The sequence below is a fragment of the Lactuca sativa genome, chromosome 2, assembly GCF_002870075.4.
Source record: "Lactuca sativa cultivar Salinas chromosome 2, Lsat_Salinas_v11, whole genome shotgun sequence".
Lineage (NCBI taxonomy): Eukaryota > Viridiplantae > Streptophyta > Magnoliopsida > Asterales > Asteraceae > Lactuca > Lactuca sativa.
In genome coordinates, this window is record NC_056624.2 from 192,535,256 (window position 1) to 192,557,823 (window position 22,568).

The 22,568-nt window shown below is 32.6% G+C and overlaps 1 protein-coding gene across 1 annotated transcript; it reads left to right on the forward strand.

Annotated features, from left to right (window-relative positions):
- The first annotated feature begins 13,380 nt into the window (after nucleotides 1-13,380).
- On the forward strand, nucleotides 13,381-17,122 carry LOC111901479 (protein CNGC15b). Its single transcript, XM_023897350.3, has 6 exons — nucleotides 13,381-14,183; nucleotides 14,422-14,965; nucleotides 15,059-15,271; nucleotides 15,394-15,686; nucleotides 15,761-16,109; nucleotides 16,191-17,122. The coding sequence occupies exons 1-6, from the start codon at nucleotides 14,155-14,157 to the stop codon at nucleotides 16,890-16,892; spliced, it is 2,130 nt and encodes a 709-aa protein (XP_023753118.2). The 5' UTR covers nucleotides 13,381-14,154; the 3' UTR covers nucleotides 16,893-17,122.
- Nucleotides 17,123-22,568: the final 5,446 nt, after the last annotated feature.

Below are 22,568 nucleotides of genomic sequence, written 5' to 3' on the forward strand. Positions count from 1 at the left end.
TGTTCATATGAGTTGCTTAGATTAATAGAAAATGTAGATTGATTATGTATCTTTGATCCATTTTAATCTAAGAATTGATCCTAAAATGTGTTTGTGTAACTTGTCCTCAAGTTACATGAAAAGTCACATTATAGTTTCTTGAAACTCATAAAAGTTGGCAATGGTTACAAAATGAAGAGTCTTGTCATCATTAAATAGTTTTATGACTCCATAACTTGTCCTCAAGTTATGGGGGTTCAAGAGTCACTTCATTAAATCATTAAAATGTGTAACCTTAATTAGTTCCATAAGTTACAAAGAAGAGTTACATTCTTTAATAGTTTAAAGTCTTCCATAACTTGTCCTCAAGTTATGGAACTTGAAGAATTTTTTAATTAAAACTACTTTAAACACATAAGTTATGGAATTAATTAGTTTTGAATATTTTCAAAACTTGCCCTCAAGTTTTGGAATTTGAAAAGTTTTCTCTTATGAATACTTTAATTCCAAATTAAGCCCTTATACTTTATAATATTATAAGTTAATACTATATATATATATATATATATATATATATATATATATATATATATATATATATATATATATATATAAGAGCAAGTCAGTCTTACCATTAATAGGCCTCATTTACGAAGCCGGTTTATAAGGGGGGGGGGGGTATAAGGTTACTACCTATAAAATGACAGTTTAATGGGTGTCCACTCTCACCCACCGCTTCCTTGACTGGTGGAGGGTCGTTAGCCGAACGGGTAGGACAAGGACTATAATTCTCCCTTCATTAAAAGTATTAATGATAAATACTAAGTAACTAAACTCTTATAAATTCCCAATCTTGGTTACTTAGGAAAATATGAATTTGGTGCTAACCCATGAAATTACACTTTGCACTTTGCTTAAGTCGTTAGTGGAGCGTGTGTGGTTAACCGGCACACTAACCTGGATTCAACAAGGTAGACAAAGGGTAACTTAATGTTTATCATAGTATCGATGGAGCGCGTGTGGTTAACCAACACATCTATTGGGGGTAAATATTAAGGGTACCAAGTACATTTGCATGGTTATTCACACCTTGTTTTGTGATCCTCGGCATCCCAGTCACAAAACCTGAAGGGCACACTCGAGATTGAAACATGCCATTGAAAAGTTCAATGAATCTCAAAAGAATCTAGGAGTTTCAAAACCAATTAAAACCTAATAATACATTTCGTTTATCTTGGTGGAAATTGGTGAATCGTCATTCACCTACCTTCAAATATTTTATAGCTTGGATTACGGTATCCCTCTTCCAAGTTATAAAAGTATCGTGTTGGGTCCTAGCCTTAATATTTGATATTGGGTGTTATATTAAGGACTTTAAATCAACTATCTTGAATATCTTCCAAAAGATTTCTGGTTTAGATATTTATGATCTTCCCAAATCTCTTGAAACAAGCTTTCCTAAATGAAGATGATATCCCATGGAAATCATACTTCTTTCACCTCCTCCAATTATTCTCCCTAACCCACAAGTTCTTGAAAAGTTTAAGGTCACTCAAGCCCTATTGGCAAGCAAAGGTCTATGTGTGATCACATCTTGGAGATGTAGTCACATATTGACAAGTCGGGAGAGTTGGATGTCAAAGTCTTGAGAAAGTTGGTGGCTCAACTACTTTCTAAGTCACATAGTGAGTTCCTTTGGGACTCCTATGAAACAGACTATGATAATATCCTTAATGATCTTATCTATTTGCTAAGATCAACTTCCTAAAACTTTATGGATATTGACAATGATGACATTAGATATCCAGTAAAGCTCTCTCTTCCCAATGGAAAGGGATCGGCCATAGTCAACTTGGTTGACCAAATGGTAAAGAGAGAGGCTAAGTCTGAGATAGTCCCATTATCAAGGGTCCATAGGTATCTATTGCCAAAGGAAGGGGTATTGGTTGCGAAGCTGGCAAATTTACCTAAGGATGTTAAAGTCAATAAGTTTGACTCTACTTCAGGTAAAGTCCATTGTCTAACTCTATTAAGTTCCTACTTGGAGATTCTTATTACATGATGTGACTGGGTCACATGTTGGTGGTTAAGAATCAAAGGAAAAGTGTAGAAACTTAAAAGAAGTATATGCAGATTTTGATCGCGAAGATGGATTTCACTCGCATGGTTTGGTGATCAGAGTTTTTGGGCTGTTACTTAAGAGTTATGATATATATTGCTTAGGAATAGATAACAACAAGTTTTCTTATGGATTATAAGGATAAGTTTTTCTGCAAAGTTTTAAAATAAAAGGTAAATCTTTTGATTTTAGTTATTTTTATGTATCCTTACAATGGCGTTTGTGGAAAATTGTTGCTTATAAGATTCCACTGATAGCAATATTGGAAAGTGAATTTGATTCTTTCATTTGTGGTAATGTCTAAATTTACCAAATAAGGAAAGATTCTCGTCATCCAAGTTTCAGTTGGATAGAAACTTGGAATCATGCAAGTTGTATAGCATGATGAATGAGAACTTTCAAGCATTGGAAAAATTAAGACTAAGTACTTGTTCACATGGATGTGTGAGTCAAGTAAATGACTAAGGGATCGAGTACACATTCTTGTGCACTGGTCAAATCCACCACAAATATCGATAAGACTATTCGTCATAATTTACTAAAGCCTAGTAAATATGATTATACTTATAGGGTTAAGTATAATTCTGAAACATTGTATGGAAGAACGAATGAGAAGAATCAAATTATGGCAGAAAGATAAAAGTTTCTCAAATCTGAGAAGATGGGAGAGTACTTTAATATCATGTTTGTGATCATCTTAATGATTTAGAAATATATCACAATTAGTCCTCTAAGGTCATCTTAGTGCATTCTTATGGCTAAGAAAAGGAGACATGAATTGTTGAAGTGGTTAAATCAAGAAGATGAGTCATGCTTCGTTCCAAAACAATTCTTAGAGTTATACTCCAAGATTGTAACTTGAGTGACATATCTTAAAGGAAGGTTTCTTAACACTAGTCAAATGTAAGAGTAAAAGTATCCTACTCTTGTACATTTGGAATTGGTAAGTTGTGATGTTTTGGATAAAACAAAGACCATCTTAGGCCAATTGTGTGAAGTGTTTGTCTTGATAAAGAATCCACACTATTTCTTGACTATTTTGCAAGACTGTCTTATATGTCAAGAGGACAGTGGGAGTCTTAAAAGTCTTGAAAGTCTAAAGAATTAATCAAGGATAAAACCTATTGTTTCGTACTAGCTTGAGGTTTATAACCTATCGTGTTGACATATTCTGTGCCCATTCCAGTTAAACGTTGGCTTTGCATAGGAGTTCTGAGAGTTGTCAATTGGTTGCATATCAACTTGGAAGCAATGGCAGACCCTTGAGTTGCCAGGTGGCAAGAATTTAAGATTGCACAAGTTCAGTCCATATGAGTTTAGAATTATCACTAATCTTGTCTTGTGATTATGGTTTTGACAAAAATTCACATGGAAAGGAACACATATACCATAAAATCTAAGGGTCATAAAGTTTCTCTCCGATTCATGAAAATGATGGTGAGGAAACACTTCCACCAAGAAGATTTGAAGCAGATAACAAAGGTCTAAACAATTGAGACTATGATTACGACATCCATTTTCATAGTTCTAAAATTGTTTAGGCACACAAGTGTGCTATCTAAGGCAAGGTGTATGATTTTGATAAAGGTTTATCAAATCATCTCGTATCAGAAATCTGAACTTTGGTAAGAAAGTCAATAAAGTATCGATTTCTAGAATTCCAAGTGATTTCTGAGTACATGTCAAAGCTAGTAGGAGCTTAAGTGTTATGCTAATAATCATCATGTTAGTGGGAGCATGATAATTATGATAAGTGATGTGTGCAAACTCACTTAGTTTTAATCCTACTTTTAATTATCAAATAACACACAAAAGGCAGTGAACCTATCAATTGTGGAATAGCTAAATAAGCAGGGTATCGATCACAGGGAACGGCAAATTAAAATTAAAAACTAATTTAGAAAAACTTAATGCAAGATGGATGTTTCCATGGATTTGATCTCCATTGGAATACTCTGTAATGTTTGTTGACAAGTCTTTGTGACTTTGAGCATGATCATTACAAGAGGATCAGTGCATATAAATTTGAAATCTAATAGATTTTGGTAAGTGGCAGGAATTTGGAATTCTTGCTTATGCAGTAAGGATTTGGGATTGTGAAATGAAAATCATTGGAGTTATGTTCAATTGATCTATTTCACAAAGTAAAGATCACAGACAAACATAGTATGCATACTTGGTGTGTGGCATGACTAGTGTTTAGAAAACATAGTGTACATGCTTAGAGCATGGGACAACTAGTGTTTTAATTCAAGTATAAAGTTGATAATTTGAAACAGTATACAATGAATAATGTGTAATCATATGGTGATAAATAAAAGGTGTTTTATTTATATTCATAAGTTCTGAGACCATATTGGATTCGATTATTATTGTGTTTCACTTTGCATGTTTTGACTTCCAGAATAAATATGTCATTGTTCTGAATGACTAAGTTATTCAAACCATCCACAGTCGATAATACGTTGGAAGTAGGTATTAAGGCAAGACTGTCATGAATTGGGTTTGTAGATGTCCAAGGTATGGGACATAGCCAAGAGGTGCTACAACATTCATAAGTGCTCATAAGTTATGAGTATTGGATTCAATACACGCTCATTTGAATAACTTCATGGATTTTATCACGAGTGATCATGAGACGATAATATTTTATATTCTTCAAACTTAGAGATATGAGTTGTTACTATGAGTTGGTTATACATTGATTGCATGAAAACGCAAACGTGCCTTTGTGTATGATTCAACAAGTAGTAGAACAAGCCATATGAGTCGAAGTTTATCCATTCCTTTTACCTTCGGGATAAAAGAGATATATGTGGGACCCTCGATGATTTGGTGATGACAAATGTAAGTGCTCAGCCAGGCCTGAATTGATTTGATTTGTTCAATTAGTCAGTCGTCATAAATCGGAAATCGGGAAACAACAAATGGACAGATAGAATGATTATAATCCATGTCTCAGTCCATATGATATCTAGAATGGAGGAATATATGATCCCATATCTAATGGACAAGTCATTGACAAAGGTCAGAGATCATCGGCAAGGTCAGAGTTCGACAGAAGCTTTTGAGAGCTACGATTGCCAGTCGGTTCTTGAAGTCATACTTGCATTAATAGTTTTAGACTTATCCAAGTGGGAGACTGTTCGATTAATGTCTAAGTCCATAACTATAATTGGTAACACTTGACCTGACCCGACATGGTCTATTTGGGTTGCATGGCATCATGCATTTGGATAGACTAAAATGAGAGAAATAACGCTTAAGGTTTGTTAATATATTATAAGTTCTAATATATTAATAAGATTATTTAATTAGTATTGATCAAGAATTAATATAGGATTAATTATGTGATCAAAAGAAGACTAATTAAATATATGGGTTGATTGTGTAAATCATCCATACTTGTATAGTGGGCTAATGCTTCATGGATTGTCAAGTTGGGCTAAAACCCATAAGATGCTCCATGGATGCTCCATGGTATATTTGAACCCATGGATCGAAGGAAATGGAAAGCCATGACAATTAGGGTTCACCCTTATTGTCACTAACTATATAAGCATCTTATTGTTGACAAAATCGACACTAGAGTATGTGTGAAAGGGATAGCCGATTTTCATGAAGTGTGGATTTCTCTCAAATCTATTCCAAGTGTATTTGGTGTTGTGTGAACCATTTGAGGTGTCACACTTGGGGCACTAGGCACTCAAGCTTCATGAAGACATTCTACATCAAAGAGGCATGTAATTCTAACTTAACATATTCATATGAATCAATGTTATTATGCTAGTTAGGATGAATACCTTGGAAAGTTCATAATTGCATGTATAATAGAGAAAACATAAATCCAAGGTATTTATGGTTGCATGTACACTTAGGAGTGTTAGAATGCTCAAAACCCAACATTAACTCCCTCTAACTAGCTCATGAATACAATTACATATCGCCGACACTAGATAATTATTCGAATGAAAGGTCTCACACTACAACAGTTAGACTCAAATAAGAGCTGCACAATAAAGTTAAAACCTAACCTTCTAAAATTATTTAGTTTCAACAATATGTAACTTATTATATTCACTTACTAGTTAGTTGAAGCTAATGGGAACTCCTAAAAAGCACAATCAAAGCAACATTCGAGCATTGGGTATCAAAACAAGCATAAACCTAATTGAGCATCCTATCACTGACTGATCAGTACTAGCATGAAATCCTACAAGCTCATACAGTATGCATATAAAGGCATCTCTCCTAGCATTCTATCATGCAATCATGAGCAAATCCTTAGCCCTAATTTAGCATGTGATTCACAGATTCACAATTCAAAGCATAACATAAACATGTTGGGTAGTTTGGGAACATTTACTTGAGCTCGGTCGATGGCATGCACCACACCCTTTTTCTTTTATTAGAATAACCTTTTTATAAAACATTTTTATTGAAACATATCTACCAAACCCTCAGTTTGAGTTCAGACACACCCAAGAGTATGTCCGAATCCCTTAAACTAAGTCTCTGATACCAACTTGTAATGCCCCAAAAAATAAGACTAAAAATTTTCGTTTTTAAATTAATAAAACTATTATCCAAAACATTGTCATAAAAATCATGGTGAAACAAGTGTATCAACAACATCACAAAACATCAAAGTAACATGAAACACGGAACGAGATGGTGTGTGCACTGCAATCATCCTGGGCTCTTCCCCTTTGAACCAGAAGTACTTGAAAACATAAACTGAAAATTAAAGGCACCAAGGCCGACCAATTGGATTGATATCTTGCTATACACTGATATGTTGAGTATGGAATAGATCTACATGGTTATATGCTAGTTGCTGATGTGATAGTCTGGTAGATCTGTAGGACTACCTGTGATTCTGTGTGCATGATTATATGTATATGTTTGTTATTTGTTATATTTCGACATATTGTGTTGGTTTGAGGTTATACTGCTTCGTGTTGTAGCCAATAAACCCTGGAGCATTCCAGATATGAGCTGAGGGCTGGGGAGGGCATGACAGACTCATACTGAGGGCTCAAATGCATTCTAGATACGAAATGAGGACTGGGTGATTAACCACACTCGTACTGAAGGCTTGAGGGTATTTCATTCTAATGACTGATTGGGTCAGGGAGCAAGCCATACATAAGTTGTGGTCCCCGAGGGCGAGCCATACTTATGTTGTGGGCTCAGGAGCAAGCCAAATATGAGTTGTGGTCCCGATATGCAAGTTGTTGATGCAAGTATCCAGAACCAGAGTCCATAAAAACAACATTAAGCTCTTAATGGGTTAAGTTAAGTTATCCCATACACATATCTGATCCCTAGACAAGGTCTTAATCAATAAAGTTGCCAACTTTACTCTCTTATATGACTTAAAGGGACTTAACATCTAAAATGAAGCTTAATAAAGGTCTTAATGCTTGCATGGACCAAAATCTCTCACAAAGTTTGCATTTTTATGATCAAGGGACCCTCGTGGAGCTACGATCCAACCTCCATAGCTTTTGGAGTAGATCAAAAGCTCAACTTTAACTCAAAAGACTTCAGAATTCATACAAGACTCTATAAAAGGGATCTAGCACAAAAGATCATCAAGGTGAAAGCTTTTTACCTCAAAAGCTTGCAAATGAGAAGGTAGTCCTAGATCTACAAGATCAAGCTTTGCCTCCAAGCGTTCCTCTTCTTCTTCTTCACCATAAAACACCAACAAACTCACCTTTTAGCTCTAATCTCACCAAATGCACTTAGGGTTTCAAATATAGGGTTAAAAGGAGTGGAGTCTGAAGATAATAGGGTTTGCTGTTGAGTTAAAGAGCTTAAATAGGGTCTAAGACCCTAAATTAGGGTTTGCATGAAACTGAAGTACGCCCTGTGTACCCCCAGTATGCTCAACGTACTCCCAAAGGTGTCACGATCCTTTTCCTTAATACACCCGACGTACTCCCTAAGTACGCCCCGAGTACTAGGCTTAGCCTTAAACCCATCAACTTCCGAATGCTATAACTTTTTCGCTCTAAATCCGATTTTGATGATCTTTATATCCACAGAAAGGTAACGAGAAGCTTACACTTCTATCAACTCATCCTTTCCTTAAAACTTCCCGAACTAAAATCCAATATTCATAAAATCCTGAACTGCCATTTTACGGTTATACCCTTGGGCTCTTAATCACAAACCGAACTCCCGGATCATCTAACTTACATTACCCACACCCAAATGGGTCTAAATCCCCTTTTTCCAAAGGCCCTAAGCCTTATGATACCCGATCTTCGGGTCAAATCCCCGAATTAGGAAACGATTCGGAACAGGGTGTTACATCAGAACGATAAATAAATCTCTTTTACTTGTATAGGTTTACAATGGTAGAACATGTTGCACTTTTTACTATTATAATACATTAGTATAAATATACTTTTGATTATCAATATACACGAAGTCAAAACCACAAACAAATATCTTTTACTTTTATAGGTTTATAAGGGTAAAAAATGTTGCATTTTACTTTTATAACTTATTAGTCTAACATACTTTTGATTTTAAGACTTACAGAGGCAAAACCAGTAAAGCTCACCAACATTATTGTTGGCATATTATTTTCAAATGTATGTATCTTCAGGAACTTAGGAGCTGGAAGACACACTATGTGTGTCCTAGAATTATGCATTTCCTTGGTTAAATGTTTGACCAATCTGTTAGGCCTTTTGTTTCATTTTGACTTCCGTTTGCAAAACATGTTCTAGTAATTATTGTCTTTTAGTTTGACAACAATGTAATTCCTCGTGTCGAATCTATAGAAGAATGTAATGTATCATAAGTCCTTGTATTATTCAATACATGTTGTTAATTGTGATCAAACTTTGGCATCGCAACCCTAACGTTTCCGTTGACGGTCGGGGTGTGACACCCTCTCGCCGGAAAAACAATAGGTGACTACGGTTTGATTTTCGACATATGTTGTTCTTTTAGGTAATGTTATTTGTAGCCTGCAACCCTCTCATCGGGAAAAGAACGTGATTGCTTGCTTCATGCGATTTTTTTGGCAATAAACGGCGGTGATATTTTGGTCTCTATGTGTTAGCTCTGACATAGTAGGCAAGAGAGGCAGAGAGATAGGGGTGATTTCATATTTTTCAAGGGTTTTTTTTTTCTAGAATCATTTTCAAAAAACTCCGATTTTGCAGGTTTTCAAAAAGATCAACCATCATTTTTTATTTTTGGAACTATCTAGATTTCAGGTTGATTTTCATTTTGAGTATGATTTTTGAAACAATTTTGAGATTTCTGAAATGATTTCCAGTTTCTAGAATCATTTTCATCATAGGTTTCAGATATTAATTTTGGAACCGGAGGTGAAAAGGGTGCAAATCGGGGTGGTCGGAGAAGATGACCGAAGTAAGATCTAAGTTAGGCAGAGAAGATTATATTGGGAAAGGAAGATAAGTGGTGGGTGTGTGCATGGTGTGGCCTATATATCCTCCTTTAGGGTGGGTAGGGTGTGGTGAAAATTTATATTCTTTTTTCAATAAATACAAAATAATTATAAGTAATTCAAAATAAATTGTAAGGTTAATATAGTCATTTTATGTAAGCAAGAAACGTGCAAATTTAAATTAATGAGAGATAAAACGTCATATTTTTAACCAAATGATAGACGATTTGAGTTTATTTTTTTGAAAATAAAGATTAAACGTTCTTTATAACACCTGTATGAGAGACGATTCATGTAGTTTACTAAAAAAAATTATGGACAAACCTACAATACCCAAAAACACATGAACCATTGGGTAATTTACTCTATAAGTTACTAGGTGTGAGACCCATGTATTACATGAGTTTAATTAAAAAAAATAAATATGAATTTTTAATAATTTGAATAGTTTGAATTTATAAGAAAAATAAGAAAAATTTTGAATTATTAAAATCAATGAGACTTTAATGTATTGAATACATTACATATATAAACCATTTCTAATAAATAATTTACATTTATATTACCTTATCTATTAAATGTGGAATTTTAATTTAATAAAATGAAAAATACAATAAAATGACAAGTGGAAAATAGAAAATTCAAAAATTCTAGAAAATGCCATGTGTCCAAATAAATGAGAATAGGACATGTGGCAAAGTCATTTTTATTTATTAGGGTAGATTTGAATTTATAAGAAAAATAAAAAAAATTTTGAATTATTAAAATCAATGAGACTTTAATGTATTGAATACATTACATATATAAACTATTTCTATCTAATAAATTACATATATATTACCTTATCTATTAAATGTGGTATTTTAATTTAATAAAATGAAAAATACAATAAAATGACAAGTAAAAAATAGAAAATTTAAAAATTCTACAAAATGTCATGTGTCCAAATAAATGAGAAGAGGACATGTGACAAAGTCATTTTCATTTATTAGGGTAGATTATAATTTCTTGATATAACGTTTAAAGTTATTTATATTGCAATAAATTAAAAAACATCTTCCACGTTTGTTGCCGGAGTCGGCATTACGACCTTAATGTCATGCCAGCTCTATCTCACCTACATTCTTTTCCCCAACGACGGTGGATAATATTATTACCAATAATTTATTATATAAAATAGATAAAATTTTATTTATTCTAACATTTTTAATTCCATATTTAGAAAAAGAATACCCATCATATCTCCTTTCAACACTTTAACTTATAATCATATCAATTGCATTTTTTTCACCTTTAGTCAAATTACTTTTCCTTTATGTTTGATAATTAAATTGGAAAGATGCAAGGCTGTCAACTAAAACGAGTCTTAAGATAAGCTAAAAAGCTGATTATTATGTTTAAAAACCTATCATTATAAAATCAATCATATTTTAAAATTGTTGTAAATAATAAGCCTACCACAAAACCATTGTAATGCAAGTTGTTTATAAATTATCCTTTCTTCTTACATCACTTGAAAAATCTCAAAGTTTCAGGAGTCTAAAGACTTTCGAGTAACTTGAATATTTGTTTACATAGAGTCTAAATGAGACTTTTTGGTGCATGCTGCATGCATCTCCATCGTTCTCATAATATGCTTGCTAATTAAGACGTCATGTTCCATATATACTAATATGTTTTTATAGTTGAAACTTGAAAGTAGTAACTATATAAATTAACTGTTGACAACAGTAAGTAGTAATAAACAAATAACTGAATTGATCGGATAATATATATCGAGTGGAAACACATGAAACTAGTGGAAAAGATGTTCAACTTTGGTTATGGGCCTACGATTACGAACAATCATCGGGGCCAAAATCCTGTGACCCCGAACTCGATTTTACGATTTACACCAAACCTTTAAGAATTTTGGGTTTTATTCCATTTTTTATGTAAATCATGTGGAATCTGGGATTTTCCTTGATCACGTGGCATCTTAGGTCAAGATTTTCAATCATTTAGTATCTTAAATGCCGACTTTTGAACTATTTCTATTTGTATAAATACCAGAAATAGAAACCGTCTTCTATAAATTTTTTTACCATTGTAAGTTTTAAGGGATCTAATAATATTATTTTCACCATAAAGCGTATGTTGTATACATTTTGTTTACTTCTGTTTTTCAATCATGAAATACTCTAAAGTAATATTAAGGTTTTAGGTGTAAGATTGTCACTAGATGAGACTATTGTTAGAGTGGCTCTTGTTTACTGCATGTCTTAGTTAAATTTTAACCAATATATAGTTGAAACTTGAAACTCACAATTGAAACTTGAAATTGCATGTAAAAGTACGTCATTTTGACTAATATAGATCCTTAAAAGATTAAGATATAAACATAGGATTAAATGATTATGCATCTTTTAACACCAACTCACTAATACAAGAATACACCATTTTATGAAATGTCACCTATATCTTTTTACTAAACGTCAACCAAACAATATTATTTTATGTATTATGTATGAAACTTTATATATATGTATACCTGTTTTTTGTTTAGGGTTAGTGAATTATAAAGATAATGTATTTTGCACAAGTATAAATTTAGTCAGTAATTTTTTTTGTACACGATTTACCATTAAACACATATTATGTTAAAAAAAATATTATTGTGACTAAGGTCATCTCCAATGGATTAAACCCATTGAGACTTGTATGGATTGCCATGTAGGAAAAAGAATATACATATTTAATTTAATTCTTAAAAAATTCATAAATTTTCATTAGAATTCTATTGCACTGTCCAATGACCATTCAACTCCACACTCTCTCTCCTCTATATTATATTCACATTTAATCTATTAAACACTCATACAACTCCCATTATGGATGACCTAAGTGCTATAGGTTTAGCCGGTTTTTGGTATAAGTTGCACCAACGGCCAACATCTTCGATCATCTTCTTCAGTCGTTCTCAACCAACAAAATTGATTTTCGTACAATAAAACCCATAGAAATATATTAGGTGAAGATCTTCGTTTGATTTTCGAGCACCAAAGCAATTTGTAGGTTTAGAAATTAGGATCAAAAGTTCTTGAGTTTGTTAGCTTACAAGATGAAGACCTGTCGATCTTCATGAGCTGTTGTTGCTAGTTCTGAAATCAAACACAAAAAAAATCCAAAAATCAGCACAATGAAGATCCGGGGAATCTTCATGAGCTTCTATTCAATTGTTCATGAGCTTGTATTTCTAAAAATCAATTTATATAAATGTACCACCAAAAATCATATATAAAGAGGTGATCGGAGATGTTGGTTTGAGAAGATGACCGAAAGTGCAACTGATCAACTCATATCTAAAAACAGCTAAACTTACAATAATCCTATTTTTATAAAACACAATAAAAAGGTTTAACGATAAACCATTGATAATTTTTTTTTCAATGATGAAATATAAAGAGTTGATTCATAAACAATAGTTTTTCTTTATAAACAACAAATTATGTTTTAAAATATTATATTATACAACTTTATAATTATTATGTATAAAAAATTAAAAAAAAAATTCAATATTTTCTTGAATACAAACACCGGCATATGAGCCAAAACCGGCTGTAAATAATACAAATTGTATGCTGCACCTTGGTCACAAAGATCTGTCTTTTGTTTCATATTTTCAAAGTAATATATGTATTATTAAATTATCGAATAATACTGACGGCAGGTAAATACTATATATATACTTTTAAGTTTAATCATAAACATTCTTTATCAAACTCTTTTTCTTCTATCAAAATTGATTACCAAAATCATTAATAAAAAGGAAAAGATATAACATACAACAGGTTTTCTTCAACATTTTCCCCGTTTGACATTTTAAATTTTTAATATTGGTCTAGGAGCATTATTCTCCCATCACCATGAATCCCTGTGAGCTAAATTGACACGCACTCAAACTGGCATCTGGTGCTCTGTTTTTCTGCGCACAATCTGTTCGACGAAAAGCCTCACAGACACAGACAAGACAAAACAGAAACATTGCTCGTGGATGAACTAATTTATTTTGGGCCATAGAGCTTCATCATTCATCAAAGCTGTCTCGTGCATAAAATATGATTTTTCATCTTTAAAATCACAGATGTTTTCTACACCTTCGCTTTCAAGTTTTCTTTACGAAAGCCTCGATTTTTATGGTATCTCATTTCCCGTTGAATATTTCTTTTTAATTTTGATGTTTTGACTGAGCAATATGACTCTGTTTCAACTTCAGTCAAGCTCAGATATTGACAAGAAAACTTTTCTTATAAAATTTTAATCTTTCTTTTTCGAAGAACTGGTCACATGTTTGACCTGGACTTCATGGTTTAAAAGGAAGGGAACTACTTTAAGTTTCGTGTTCAAGTTATTGAATTAGAACTTGTGTTGTTATTTTCACCTACTTCACATGATTCTTGTTACTTTTTGAATCAAACCCATTAATGGGTATTCATCAATAGTGGTCTGCAACTCATCACCGGTCAATTTTCCGGTGATTCATCCCCCTTTTCAGTTTTCTTCTCCATAACCATAAACCATAAACCCTCCTCTTAAAAGACTGAAACCCAATTCCAAGATTCAGTCTTTTCACATTATCACCATGTCATATGCCAATTCAAGATCTGTAAGGTATTTTTCCTATCGAATCTTCTTAACAGTTTCAGATTCAGCTGTGTACTTGGTAACTATCGTTTCAATTTTATGCTCAATTATGAATCGTTTTGACTTGGTCAAACTCTTGAATTAGCTTTCTGTAATGGCATTTATTATGCTCTAGCTCTTGTAGTTTTTGAGTGTTTATCAAATTTTAAAAAATTGGGTTTACGATTATGAGAATTTTAATTCTTGCTTTGATCAAATTCTTTAGATTTCAAGATGATGGTGGGCTATCAAAACTTCCATCCACGAACAAAGACAACTTATTTAAGATCAAATACAATATTGACAACAAGCAAGTTTCTGATCAAAGAACAGAGGAAAATGAAAGTGGGGGGTCTTCATTAAAATCAAAAGTTCTTTCAAGAGTTTTCTCTGAAGATTACGAGAGAGTTAAAAAGAAAATCTTTGATCCTCGAGGCTTAGCAATTCGAAAATGGAACAATATTTTCTTGTTCGCTTGTTTAATCTCTTTGTTTGTAGACCCTTTATTCTTTTACCTTCCATCTGTTCGAACAAAAAACGTTTGCATCCATATTGGATTAAACCTGGAGATCAGTCTCACCATAGTAAGATCAATAGCCGATGTTTTTTACATGATTCATATTTACATTAGATTTTCTACTGCCTATGTTGCACCATCTTCCCGTGTTTTTGGAAGAGGCGAACTCGTTATAGATTCTTCCAAGATCGCTAAAAAATACATACGAGGTGGTTTTTTGATCGATGTCATCGCCGCCTTACCTCTTCCTCAGGTATACATGATTTTAAGGTTTTGTGTTCATGTTTTTACAGTGAAATATGAAATAGTAACATGTTTTGATTGTTTGTTTTTGTGGCTAATGTAGATGTTAATCTGGCTCATTATACCGAGTTTAAGTGGCTCAACCATGGCTAACACGAAAAACGTTCTTCGGTTCATCATCATCTTTCAATATCTCCCTAGACTTTATCTTATATTCCCTTTAACATCAGAAATTGTTGGGGCTACGGGTGTTATAACTGAAACTGCATGGGCTGGAGCTGCATATAATCTTATGTTATACATGTTAGCAAGCCATGTAATCATCTAATCAACCTTCATGTTGTGTTTGTTACGTGACATATAGTCATGTCCTGTGTAACAAACGTTGATTTAAAAGAAAGAATCTTGTTCTAAAATTGTTGTTGTTTTTTGTTGCAGTTTTTAGGGGCTTCTTGGTATGTTTTATCGATAGAGAGACAAGAAGCTTGTTGGAGACACGCATGCCTACTTGAGGATCCACATTGTCAGGATAAATTCTTTGACTGTGAAACATTTGGCGACAATAAGAGACAGATTTGGTTCAATTCAAGTAACGTCTCAACACAATGTGTTCCAACAAGCGGGTTTTATCAATTTGGTATCTATGGTGAAGCTTTAACATCAAATGTTACTTCTGCGTTGTTTTTCAACAAATACTTCTACTGTCTTTGGTTCGGTTTAAAGAATCTTAGGTAACAATCATATGAATTACAAATACTGAATTACATCATCACTCGTTAAATTGTCGCTGATTTTTCGTCTGCAGTTCTTTAGGGCAGAATTTGTTAACGAGTACTTACGTCGGGGAAATCATTTTTGCGATCATAATAGCGATTGTGGGGCTAGTTCTGTTTGCGTTGTTGATCGGAAATATGCAGACATATCTTCAATCGACGACAGTTAGATTAGAAGAATGGAGGGTCCGGCGAACTGATACAGAACAATGGATGCGTCATCGGCAGTTGCCACCGGAACTCCGGGAATCTGTTCGGAGATACGATCAATACAAATGGGTAGCTACACGAGGGGTTGATGAAGAATCGCTTCTCAAAGATCTTCCTTTAGATCTCCGACGAGATATCAAACGACACCTTTGCTATGATCTAGTTCGACGAGTAAGTTTTATCCCCAAATAGTTACAGTTTATAATACCTTCAAATTTAGATGTTCTGATAATGATGATGATGATGGTGCAGGTTCCGTTGTTTGATCAAATGGACGGAAGGATGTTGGATGCGATCTGCGAGCGATTAAAACCGGCGCTGTGTACGCAAGGCACGTGTTTGGTTAGGGAAGGTGATCCCGTGGACAAGATGCTATTTATAATTAGAGGAAACCTAGATTCCTACACCACAAACGGCGGCCGGACAGGGTTTTTCAATTCATGCCGAATAGGTCCAGGTGACTTTTGCGGCGAGGAGCTTCTGACGTGGGCCCTGGACCCACGGCCGAGTGTCGTGATTCCGTCATCGACTAGAACCGTGAAGGCGATTTCCGAAGTGGAAGCTTTTGCGCTCATAGCGGAGGATCTAAAGTTTGTGGCGTCGCAGTATCGGAGATTGCATAGTAAGCAATTGCGGCATAAGTTTAGGTTTTATAGCCACCAGTGGCGGACTTGGGCGGCGTGTTTTGTGCAGGCGGCATGGAGAAGGTATAAACGGAGGCAAAATGCAAGTGAACTTAGGGCTCGAGAGAGTTTTACGAGTGTTGATTATGAGTCGGAAGTTAATTCGCCGGCGCATGTCAGTCAAATGGTTTCACCGGAGCCGAGGTTGAGTGGGTATCGTGCGAGTACAAGGAGGTCAGGGAACCTGCACTCGGTCTCAGGGACGAAATCAAGTAGTGGTAGCTCATTACAGAAACCAACAGAACCTGATTTTTCTGTAGATGAAGAATAATTATTTGATGATCGAAATAAGAACGGGGTTAACGTTGTCTTATTTGTTGAATATTGTTAGGAATTGAGGTTCAATCTTACACTATAATTCAATGATAATATGTATTAGAATTGTACATAGATGCAAATATATAAATTTTGTTTTAATCGGATACTATCCGTTTATAAATTCGACATTGACATGTAATTTATTAGAGAAATTAAATATCCTTCTACTTTTGTTCTTACAAATTCTCCTATCTAATTAAATGATTATTTGTGTTATTTTAGTATACTAAAATATCATTAAATAAATATTAAATGTGACACATGTTATCATTTAATTGGTTTTTTTTTGGAAACGAATATTTTATTAAAGGAACCCACAACTAGCAAGGAACTAGAGGGGAACAAAAAAAGAAAAAGAAAAAAGAAAAAAGAAATAAAAAGAAGAAGAACAAGAGCTCTTACATAGGAGACAAAGTTGAAATTCATGTGATAAAAGTAAGTGAATATTTAACTTATCTATTTATTATTGGGTTAATGTCATAAAACCATCAAGTTTTCAGAGTTTTGTCAGTTTTGCCCAAAATTGAAATTTATGTCCGTTTTTATCCAAACATTTTCGAAAAAAATGTTCAGTTTAACTCTTTTACCGGTGATAACAGGTTTTCAAAGTTACCATTATACTAAATTCGCAAAAAAAAAACCCTTAAGTTACCATTTTTTTTTTTTGCGTTTTTACCCTTAAGTTTATAATTTTTTTTTACACTTTTACCCTAAGTATATTTTTTTCATAATATACATAATCATGCAGAAAAATTGTATTTATATACAAAAAAATATTTAATTAAATATTGTATTTATATTTTTTTAATGTTATATATATATATATATATATATATATATATATATATATATATATATATATATATATATATATATATATATATATATATATTTGTGTGTTTTTGCATGGTTATACCATTTAAAAAGATAAATAATATTTTTAGAATTATGAATATGTGTTTTATAGATATAATTTTTAGAAGTATAAATACATATTTTTACATTTATATATATATATATATATATATATATATATATATATATATATATATATATATATATATATATATATATATATATATATCTATACTTCTAAAAGTATATTTATACTTAAAAAAACATATATCAAAATACATATTTACACTTCTAAAAATATATGTATATACTTATATAAACATGTTTATGAATGAACAAGTTTTTTTTATTGATATGTATATTTTTAAATACATAAAAATACATATTTGTAGTTCTAAAATATATTAATTTGTTTCTTACATCTTAAATGATTTATCCAAGAAAAAAACCCCTGCACACACACACACACACACACACACACACACACACACACACACACACACACACACACACACACACACACACACATATATATATATATATATATATATATATATATATATAAAGAAATAACATTAAAAAAATGTAAATATAATATTTAATTAAATTTTTTTCGTATATAAATATGATTTTTCTGCTTGAATACGTATAATATGAAAAAAAAAATACATAGGGTAAAAGTGTAAAAAAAATTATAAACTTAAAGATAAAAAAGTAAAAAAAAAAAAAAAACAGTACACTTAAGGGTTTTTTTGCAAAGTTTTTTTTTTTTTTTTTGAAAAGAGGCTTTGCAAAGTTAATATAATGCTAACCTGTTATCACCGGTAAAAGGGTAAAACGGATAATTTTTTTTGGAAAATATTAGGGTAAAAACGGACATAAAATTCAACTTTGGGCAAAACCGATAAAACCTTGAAAACTTGAGGGTTATGACATTAGCCCTTTATTATTCGGTGTCGTCTTTGATATTCTGAAATGTTGGCGCAATGGATGTGAGATGCACTAGCATTTTTTGTAACTCGGTTTCTGAAACTTTTGGTTTGCTTTTGGAAGTGGTAATCAATCTTTTAAAATATGGTTGGATTGTAGCTTGAACTAATTGGAGTGTAAGGGGGTGTTTGAGATTGCTTTTGAGCATCAAAAGTTCTTTTTGTAGAAGAACTTTTAGTAGAAGAACTTTTTGCAAAATATTTTATTTAAAAAGTGTTTGAATTAAGCAAAATGACTTTTGATTAATTTTTATATGTAAAGTCACAAAAGTCAGGTTTTTATAACTTTTTGAAAGACCAGATAAACTAAGAACGGGGTTTTGCTTATTTATGAATTGGATTGTACCCCTAATCTCTTATGATACTCTAACTATAGCATCTTCTCTAATAAATGAAAGTTTTTTTGCCACTTGTCAAATTCTCAAGAGTTTTGCCACATGTAATTTTGTGAGAATTTTAGAATTATTATTTTCCAATTGTCATTTTTTTAGAATTTCCATTTTTTAAAATAAAATTTCATATAAGGAAAGAGAATCATTCTATTAATTTGATAATAAAGTCTCATAAATGCTCTAAAAAAAATTTGATTTTTTTAATAAATGTTTTAAAAGATTACATTATGATATATGTAAAATTATTATTTTATAAAATATTTAATATTTAAATATTGATATTAAATTTTTATTTTTAATAAACCCGTATAATACACGGGTCTCACAACTAGTATATAAATAATAAGCCCAAGGGTAATTCGAAACCCACATGTGTTATTAGTAGTGATCGACTAGTCGGCTTCTCTCAATGTTTTGTTTTTTTTTTTTTTGTTTTTTTTTTTTTTTTTTTCTAAATCTCACCACCTTCACATCCATTTAACTAATAAGCCCAAGAGTAATTGGAAACCCACATTGATGCTTATGATCGTTTGCAAAACTCTTTTCTTTTTTCTAACGAAAATTGTTTGAAAAATTTTGAAGATTGATTCTTGCAAAACTCTTTTCTTTTTTCAATAATGTAGCTAATATTTAAACAATTTTTTTCTTTGTCATCCCCTGAAACATTAATATTTTCATTTTCAGTAAAAACTTTATTGAATTTATATATTTTATATATTTGGATTCAAAGTTTTAGATTTGAATTTCAAAGTACTATATATTTGGATTCAAAGTTTTAGATTGACTCAACCAGTAATTCTTCTCATGTATATTTCTAACTCCAAACATTTTGAAATTCAATCAAAAGTCTTAATTTTTGAACTAGTACTTCCACTTTCTTTTTTTGTTTAGTTTGTCTTTTTTTGTTTAGTTGGAAGAAGAAGACAATAGTCATTCATACTGAAAGATTTCAATAGTATGTGAAATCCATTAGAAAATACATCATTATATATCGTAGCTATAAATAATCATTTATATTTTGAAAACGGGTTGATCCGGTCGACTGGTGAACCGTTTGTTACACCGAAACAACTTAAGAACCGGGTTTTAAAATATTGCCGGTAATGACGGGTATATATATATATATATATATATATATATATATATACCTTTTTGTATAATTAAGTTATATAGTATATTGTTACACTTTAAAAAAATAATAAAAAAGGAAAATTGAGTAATCTAACCCTTTTTTGGTTATTTTTTAAAAATATATCATTTTTTTTTGCAAAATGACCACTTGGTTCGGAATTGGGCATTTCAGACCCGATTTAATATTCGATAAATGGGTATAAAATTTTGACCCGATAATCTAGTTCTCCTATAAATACCATTAACCCGTTGCGGACTAGATTTTGTCATTCCTTTGTTTTGGATTACCCTATATCCCATTCCGGACACCTCTAAAACTGAAAATGTCTTCTGATAGCAATGAAAAACTGCAGTCTTTATATGTAAGTTTCAAATTTGTTTCTAATATATGCTTTTATTTTAGATTATACGTTAAAACATGTTTAGTTTATACAATTATATAGGTATTATAGGATTTTCTGTGAATTTTAATCATGTTAAGACAATTATAGGATTACACGTACTTATATATTTATACATCATCATAAATTGTTATTGAAAATCCTAATTTTCATTAGTCCGAAACGTGCCCGGAATCCCAAAATCATGTCCGGTATACGTAGAACTCTCCGGAATACAATGAACCGGTTCCGAAATTTTGGTCCGAATTTATGGTCCGGGCTACCATTCTGGATTTTTTTTGTTCGGAATTTCATTCTGGAACATACATATAAAAATCACTAATTAATAATTCTTTTGCGTGTAGCATGATAGAACATACGAAGCAGTTGTTACTACAACCTGCATACCTGAACTTGGGCGCGAAATCATGGCGCGTTTACAAAATCGACTAGTTTGTGGGGTAATGTTTAGGCAATCATGTTTTGGTGATTACATGAACATGTCGATGGGTGTCGAATGTCACGCTTTACTATGTCACTATCTTATGTGCAAAGAATTTACTACTTTTGATCCAGTTGACCTATAAAAGCTTCTATTTCCGGTTGACGACTATCGAGTTTACTTTGACAGGAAAGCATTCTGCTTGGTCACTGGCTTGCATTCGGGGATTATTTCCTTATGTACATGTTCAATAACTTACTTCATCAATTAAGTAACGAAGACGTGGTGAGAGTCTCCCTGCTGTATATGCTAGAGCAAAGATTTTTGGGGAAATACCTTCGACATCCAGTTATTAATGAACGTTTGACACTTGTCTCTAATTTAGACGAGGTTAACAGGTATACAGTTTTTACCCACATTATATCAAAATGATACATATACTTATTAAGTGAAATTTTTTGACATAGGTACCCATGCGGCAGATTGATATGGGATTTCACTTACAAACAAATGCGTATTGTGTTTAATAAGATTAAGGACCATTTAAACCCAAATGCGCCAAGACAAGGGCGGAGGGAGTAAGGGGGCTATCAGGTGTGTTGCCCCCCTAACATTCTCCTATTTGGATTATTTTACTTATATAGTTTATTATTCTCATATAGTACTAGTAATAAATCTCATTAGGGATGAGCAAAAGGACCGAACCGGCTGGAACCAGACCTGACCCGGGAACCGGCTTCGGCCAAAATCAAGAACCGAACTGGCCCGACAGTTCTATCGGTTCCGGTTCTACCAGTTCCCGGTTCCTACCGGTTCTTGTCGTGTCTTTAAATGTTAGAACCGGTCCTCGAAAAACAGCATCATACGGTTCCGGTTTTTGCCGGTTCTACCTGTTTTCGCCGGTTCTACCGGTTCCGGTTATATCGGTTCTGGTTCCTACCAGTTCCCGGTTCCAAAAATCCACAAAAATAACGTCCCGGTCCCTGCCCGATCGGTTCCATCGGGTTCCGGTTCCGGTGCCGGTTTCGGTTCCGGTACCGATTCCGGCCAGTTCCCCGGTCCATATGCTCATCCCTAAATCTCATTTAATTGTTTTAACTTTTAAGCTCAACATAAAATATCATCCTAAGCCCACCAGCCCCTCTATAGCCCAATTTCTTTAACTTTCTATTGGACAATAAAGAATTACATGCACATAATAAAAAACACAGACCTAATGTAAGTCGGCTACTACAAAATCGGCAATTACAAATCATCAGCAAAAGAGCTAATGCAATTACATTTATCGACACTGTCTTTTACCAACATCAATTTCTAGAAAATGTAATTTCCAATTCTTAGTAGTTAATTAATATATATTTAAGTGTTGTGCAATTTGTGGTAAAAAACCTTGTTTGAACAATATAATTTGTAATTGATGTTAATATTATGATTGAGTTT

Coding starts and splice junctions, on each gene's coding strand:
- LOC111901479 (XM_023897350.3), top strand. CDS start 14,155: ATGTCATATGCCAATTCAAGATCTGTAAG. Junction 14,966..15,058: donor CCGCCTTACCTCTTCCTCAG/GTATACATGATT, acceptor TGGCTAATGTAG/ATGTTAATCTGGCTCATTAT. Junction 15,272..15,393: donor TATACATGTTAGCAAGCCAT/GTAATCATCTAA, acceptor TTTTTGTTGCAG/TTTTTAGGGGCTTCTTGGTA.